Source organism: Mchenga conophoros, linkage group LG18 (assembly GCF_057382185.1).
Source record: "Mchenga conophoros isolate Kocher_MC1m ecotype Shallow Benthic linkage group LG18, M_conophoros_male_GT1.1, whole genome shotgun sequence".
NCBI lineage: Eukaryota > Metazoa > Chordata > Actinopteri > Cichliformes > Cichlidae > Mchenga > Mchenga conophoros.
The window spans coordinates 1,459,467-1,467,079 of NC_140543.1; the positions used below are offsets into that span (position 1 = coordinate 1,459,467).

The 7,613-nt window shown below is 42.7% G+C and overlaps 1 protein-coding gene across 1 annotated transcript in view; it reads left to right on the top strand.

Moving 5' to 3' along the window:
* trdc (T-cell receptor delta constant) overlaps positions 1 to 7,613 on the top strand; it is a 53,079-nt gene that overhangs the window by 8,803 nt on the left and 36,663 nt on the right. Inside the window, exon 2 of the mRNA XM_085254443.1 lies at positions 926 to 1,223. Coding sequence (XP_085110569.1) covers positions 926 to 1,223 — 298 coding nt within the window. The remainder of the gene's footprint in view (positions 1 to 925; positions 1,224 to 7,613) is intronic.

Here is a 7,613-nt window from a genome sequence, read left to right on the forward strand (position 1 = left end):
CACAACAACACTCGGCTCACACAACAACACAACAACACTCGGCTCGGTCACATAGGAACAAAGCTAATGCTACTTCCGCATTTGTGTAGTTCACTTCCGTCTACTGTTGCACAAGGGAAGTTCCGCCAAAACAGGACATTTTACTCGTTGTTCCGCCTTTAAAAAAGTTCTTATCATTGAGGTTTTAGTTGGGATATTTTTTCTGGATTTCTTAATAACAAAAATACATCCGAACAGATTCTAAACATGAAACAGTGACGAAAAAGATCGTTCATGAATAAAACACTGTGAATTTCATCTTGCAAACTGTCTCATGATATTCAACTCATGTCTCATCTAATCGTGGATGGAAATCAGTTTTTGTGTTAGTGTCGGCGTACACGAGCAGCGTAAAATAGAAAAAGGGTTTATTCATGTATTTGCTAACAGAAAGAGTGATCAATCCTACTGAATCCAGCCTGTCAGTAATGTTTAATACTTAACATCACTGTATATTTTACTGTTTCACTCACTTCGATGTTGGAGGTTCAAAATCATCCACAGGCCCCGCCCACATACGTCCAGCTCAACCAATGAGATGATTTCTGTCTGGAGAGCAAAAAGTTTGAGGAAATAAAAGCACAACCTAGTGAATCTGCTGCAGTGGAAGAACGTTGTTCATGTGCTGTCTGTCTGTCTTCAGCAGCTCCAAAGACATGTTGCTGCACCTCTTTTTGTTTTCATCTCACTTCATAGGTGAACTTTTGTCTCTTTCTCAGAACGCAACATTTCTTTCTCTGCTCTGAACTCTGCTAGAAATGAATCATTGGTCTGGAGGATTTTAGATTTTTACTTCTGTCCTACTTTTCCTCATTTCCACTGTCTTCTCCTCTCAGCCTCATGGACAATGTTAGTCTGATGTCTTAATTTCTTCTACTTTTTCCAGGACTAACAGCTGGAGACTCAATCACTCCTCAACGAGATAAAGTCACTGCAACAGAAGGAGAATCTGTCAAACTCACATGTAGCTATGAGACAACTTCAAGTTATCCTCTACTTCACTGGTACCGACATCATTCTGACCTTCAGGCTCCTCAGTTTATACTCTGGAAAGGAGGGAGACAGCAGACAGGTGAATATATTCCTGATAAACGTTATAAATCAGAAACATCACCTACAACAACTAATCTGACCATAGCAGCCCTAACCCTGGCAGACACAGCTCTCTACTACTGTGCTCTAGAAACACAGTGATACAAAGTGTAGAAGAGGCTGTACAAAAACCTGAACACAGATATCTGACTACTCTTCAAAGAGGAGGGAAGTGGTATTCAAAGCACAGCTTCATATCAGATGGATTCTGCTAATTCCTGTTTTATCAGAGTCACTGTGGTTACAGTTTGACAATTAGTCAGTGATTCAGCAGCCTGATGGATAGAAACTCTTTTTGAGATTGTTCTTCCTTGCTTTCACACTCCTGTAGCGACTGCCAGATAGCAGGAGTGTGAACAGTGTGTGCTGTGGGTGGGGCCTATCCTTGATGATGTTGTGAGTCCTTTGCCGGACCCGAGTGTTGTAAATGTCCTGCAGTGGTGGGAGGGGTACTCCATAGATGAGTCGATTACACGCTGGAGAGCCTTCCTGTCCTGAGTGGTGCTGTTCCCGTACCACACTGTGATGGAGTTTGTCAGGATACTCTCCACTGTGCATTTGTGAAAGTTGCTGAGCAGTTTAGAGGTTAATCCAGATTTTCTCAGCTTCCTTAGGAAGAAGAGTTGTTGTTGAGCCTTGTTGATGATCTACTGTGTGTCATGGGTCCAGGTGAGATCCTCACTGATGTGAGTGCTGAGGAATTTGAAGATCTTCACCCTCTCCACCCGAGTCCTGTTGATGTATAGTGGGGCGTGCTGCTTTCTCCTGATTCTTGGGTCAATAATCATCTCCTTAGTCTTAGCATTTAAGGAGAGATAATTTTCCAGGCACCATGACAGCAGCTGAGCCACCTCTTCCCTGTAAGCAGCCTCCTTTTTACTAGTGATCAGCCCCGTGATGGCTGTGTCGCCAATGAACTTAATGATGGAGGTGTTGCTCTGGAAGGGGACACAGTCGTAGCTGAAGAGGATGTACAGGAGTGGACTGAGCACTGGTTCCAAGTGTCTGTCTCCTGTTTCATAATCAGGAGACAGACACTATCTCTACTTTCAAGATTAGGCTTCAAACTTTCCATTTTGCTAAAGCATATAGTTAGGGCTGGACCAGGTGACCCTGAATCCAGGTTTCTCTCTGGCTCCACCCACTGATGCTGAACTCAGCCAATGAGATGGTTTCAGCCAGCCTGATGTTGAGGAGAAGGCTGTGCAGCAGAGAGGCTGCTTAGTCTTTTCATTCTGCTGAACTTTGTTCATCTGCTGTGTGACTTCAGCACCTGAAACATGTTCCTTTACCTGTTTGTACTTTTCTCTCACTGCATAGGTGAGTGTTAGAACACAGAAAAGTCTCATGGTGACAAGATTTGATCAGAGTTATTATTAGCAGATTTCTTCATCTCATTATGCTCACAAAGGAAGAAAAAGACTGACTGACATGAATCATTCATTTGCAGCTTTGGGCTCCATGAACAGCATAAAGCAGGAACGTGCTGAAGAAGCTGTTGCAGAGCGAGGAAACATCAACCTGACCTGTACATATGATGGTTCTATCTACAATATCCAGTGGTACCGACAATACCAGAGATCCAGACCAGAGTTCCTGCTCTACATCACAGAGGGAGGATCAGTTCATCGAGCTGTGTCGGGATTCAAATTCAAATTTTATTTGTCACGTACACAGTCATACACAGTACGATATGCAGTGAAATGCTTAGACAACTGCTCGTGACCTAAAGAAAAAAAAAGGAAAAGGCTATGAATAAGATAGGAAATAAATATGAAAAATTAAGGTTAAAAATGAAATAACTGTACAACACAAATTAGAATGAAGGGTAAATTTAACTGGGAAAGAATAAGATAAAATATATAAATTAAAGTTGAAAATAAAATAACTGTACAACAAAATACACAATACACAGTATAGAACTATATAAGAATGTATGAAGAAATCTAAATAAATAAATAAATATATATATACACACACACAATAACAGCAGCTGTACAAGTATTAACTGGAAATGAAGAATATAGTGACCAGTGTTGTGCAATCCACATTATGTCTTGTGCAGTGCAAATATGCTTAAAGTGATTTAAGTGATAACAATGTCCAGAAAGTCCAGTGTGTGTGTAAGAACCATATGTGTGGGTCAGTACTGTGTGGTGGTGTGATTGAGAGACCGTATCGGCTGCGGGAAGAAGCTCCTCCTCAGTCTCTTTCACCTGCGACCTTGACAGAACTCCGTCCCATTGATTTGTCTTTATGTCATTTCATATGTAAAATTCAAGCTAAAACAGTCTAAGTAGCTGTATCCATGGTTGCAATCTCCTTCCTAACCCACACAACACATGAACACAACTTCTTGCCTGTGTGACTCCATATGCGACCTTTCAAATGTGAGGATTCTTTGAGTGCCCTCTTGTGGTGAGTCAAATGACAGCTTTGAACCTGTTCCCACATGTTTTACATGGATAAGGCTTCTCACCCACGTGGACTCTGTGATGTTTCTTCATTCTAGACTTTTTCTTACAGGCTTTTCCAAAAATATCAATTTTTAGAGACGTTTTAGTAATATGATGATTGGGACACACATCTGGACATCTATATTCCCACCTTGATAATTCATAATTTCCAGGACTCTTTTGTGCTTTGTTGCCTTCACAGTGGACATTTATGTTCAGGAGTTTCTCAAAGACTCCCTCCACCACCGGACACACCCCAGTCTACATCAACTTCCTGGCTGAATGCAGACAGCTCTCCTGAACTGCTTTAAACAGACCAAAAGGTCTCTCCAAACTATTCTCACACCTCAGCTTTCAAGCCACAGCCCTTCAGTTCCCACCTGCTACCTCAGGAGATCCCTAAGAAAACCCCCCTTCAGTCCTTACCATGACCACCAGCGGGTCTTTAGATTGCTCCCATGACAGGCACCAATACCCTTGTGAACACTGGCCTTAGATTCTCTACTACCAAGTACACTTATGATCCACTTTGAGGTATCTGTTATAGCCAACACATGCCTAATTTAGCAGTGCTTCCCATCAGTGACGTGATGCTGCACATCCTAGAAACCAGTCTGCAGTGCTGAGGATCCACACACTTGAACACGCCTCATGAAGGCTACTTTCCAGACCATACAGCTCCCAGGATCACAGTGATGCATGAGCCTCTCCAGCTAGATATGTAGTGATTCATCGGGGGCAGAATCAATAGCCAACATAATTATGGTTTTGGACAGGAGGAAATCATGATCTAAGTGAAGTTGAAATGACCTGTTACAACATGTTAGCAAAGTAAAAAGAAAGTAAAACGCTGTCAGAAAAATAAATACTTGAGTAAAATACAGATTTCTACAGTAACAAAGTATTTGTACTTCATTACTTCTCACCTCTGCAAATAGATCACACGGACAGCGTGAACACACTCTTTAAGTTTTAGTTTGTCATCTTCCTCTCGCAGTGATGACTACAGTCTCTTCAACTAACACTGGTCTCAGATCAGTACTCGACATATTTACAATGGAGTACCAGGGCCACATTAAGGAAAATATATATTACTGATTATATTTCTCATTTTGAGAAAAAGCTGAGATGTGGAGATTGCAGTTGTTGTTTGAAGGCGAACTTCCTGTTTCCTCTGAGTCAGAGAGCTCGTACTTCAGAATCAGCTTTAGTTAAAGGAAGGAAATGATTTGTCTTCAGCTCATAAACACAGAGAGGCGATCAGCACGAGGATGCTGAAGAGATGCTGCAGAAGCTGCGTCTGCTCAACAGGAAGAGTAGGCCCGATTTGTCGAAAATGAAACAGCTGGTCATGGACAGATGTGTCGTCGTCATGGTTACAGCCAGTAAAAAGGATGGATGTTATGTCACAGGACAGCTGATCAGTTTGTTTCACTGACTCGTCGACCGGGTGGGTGGCGGGAGCCCGGAGGGCGGGCACCATGGGGACATGAAAGACATTATGTACCTTCATGCTGCGAGGAAGGGCCAGCTGGACCGTTACAGGATTCAGGATGTCTTGAATGGAAAAGGGTCCCAGGAACCAGGGGGCCAGTTTCTTAGGCATTTTATAGAGAGAACCGCAGCAGGAGCAACAACTGAAACCGGCACATTTAGACTTCATCCTCTAAATGATCAATAATATTTTTCTTAATGTGGTCCTGACACTTCGTCATATTTCGTTCGGTCTCTGCTAACAGGTTATTAATATTTCAGTGAATATTCTCTGTGTCTAAAATATTCTCTAGTTTCACATGAGCCCCATCCCCCCCTCAGAGGGACACTTGTCACACAGTGGAAATTTGTGTTTTTATGTTTTATCGATCTGTGTATTGGTACATAGTGTTGATTATATTTGCATGATTTTATTGTGATATTTATATTGCATGTTTGTTTATTGATATTTATACTGCATGGTTTTATCCTCATATTTATATTATGTGTGTTAATGTTGTACCATGTTCCTTTAATCCACTGTGGACTAAACAGACAATTGTAGGCACCTGTGAGGTGGGGGTGTTCCCCAAGGTGGCCTATCAGCCGCCAGGTTGACCTGTTAAAGGGGATAGTGAGCGCAGAGAAAAGAAGAAGGAGCGACGCACGAAGGGTGAGCAGGAGAAAAAGGAGCGCGTGCAAGCCCGCACGTGTGTGTGGAAGGAACTGCTGCCTGACTGTGGGGTGCCGCGAGTCGTTCGGCGATCCAGTCCCAATGGCGGGAACGGCAACAGTGGGTGGCGATGGCCGCAATTCACAACAGGGCAGGGATGCCCCTCTGCCTGCATCTGACGGTGAGACAAGGGAGGCCGTGTTCAGGTGTGGAGTGGGGCGGGACTGTGCGGCGACGCGCTGTCAGGAGGAGACAGGTCTGCGATAGGAGCCTCCTCCCTGGTCTGCTGCTGGCGAGTTTTACCATACCGGAAGAGAAGTTCCTCTCCTGTCTCTTTCAGATAAGGACCATTCGCCCATGTGTGGCTGGACTGTGGGATTATGGGACTGTGGGAAGGTAATTTTAGCATGTGGAAAATATTTTTTAAGCCTTGTTTTAATAGTGTATAGTTATTTCTGCCGGCAGGGTTTTTAGCGGGTTGCAACACTATTTTTATTGTATACGGGGAATTTTATCTTGTATTTGTGACTCTGGCTGTGTTTTTTTTTTTTTTTTTTTTTATCCTGGAAATAAATGGTGTTTGAAGCCAGCTAAGTTTCTGTGCCCTGAGCGCTGACCCGCTCACTCCCCTTCCTCTTGTATGTGAACAGACGTGGTGGTGAAGATTTAGGTCCACCAGTCTTACGGCTACACACTCACCTGTCCTGTGCAGCTTGATTTGGGGTTTCCAGGTGATATCCAGCAGTCTGCGCTGCCGGTCGATCTCTTCCTCGTACTGGACGATCGTTTTTTCAAACTCCAAGAATATTTGTTCAGCAGCAGCAGTTAGTCGCTCGTTGATGAACTCTCTCAGATACTGAACTGAAGGCATCGTTGCTGCCGCAGCTCACACACTCAGCTCACACACAATAACACTCTCTGCTCTGTCGTCTGGTGTAACATGGTGAAGTTCCAGCACAATTTTGTTTGTGTAAATACGAGATTATCATGAATGAAAAGGTTTGATTTCAGCAGATCTGGGGGATGTAAACTGGATGGCATGACAGACTTCCTCCAAGACACTCATTTTTGGATTTAAATGTTATATTTCTTTTCGTAAGGAAGTAAATTTTCTGTTTTGATCCCATAAAGCATGTAGCTAGTGTGTGTGTGTGTGTGTGTGTGTGTGTGTGTGTGTGTGTGTGTGTGTGTGTGTGTGTTGCTTTATTTCATGGATGCGTGCCTCCCCTGAGTGAAAACTCTTGCTAAAATATAGTTCCTCAGTTTGTTATACTGAAACACATGAGTGATGAGTAATCGTGTCTTATTAAACCTCCTGTTATTGTTATCGTTAGACACAAACCACAAATAATCTGCAGAAATATCTGACCCTGAATCTCACTTTAAGCATGAGAAGCATTAAGCAGCTCAGTAGGGATGGGTATTGATAAGATTTTCACGATTCCGATTCCATTTTCGATTCTGTTTAACGATTCGATTCTTTATCGATTCTTTTTAAAAAGGAGAACACTAAGGTCGAATAGCTCAGAACTGTGTTTTATATCTTCTCTTTGAACAAGATAGAAATTTAGGAGTAACATGGCCTTACAAACCCAGCAGTGAGATCTTAAGAGATCCACAGCCTGCGGCTCTTCAATGGGGCGTCACAGGGTCCCCAGGAAAACAAAATGTAAATGTAAAATAATAAAATAAATATTCTTCTGTAGCGATAACAAAGTATAACATAAATTATTCTGTAGCAATTACACAAGAATATCCAGTAATGTCCTGCCTACAATTAAACACATTCACTTACCGAAAATCATCTTCTGTGGCAAACGGGTGCAAGCCTTTGACCACAAACTGAGTCACTGCTCGGTGACATTCGTCTATCCTGGCCT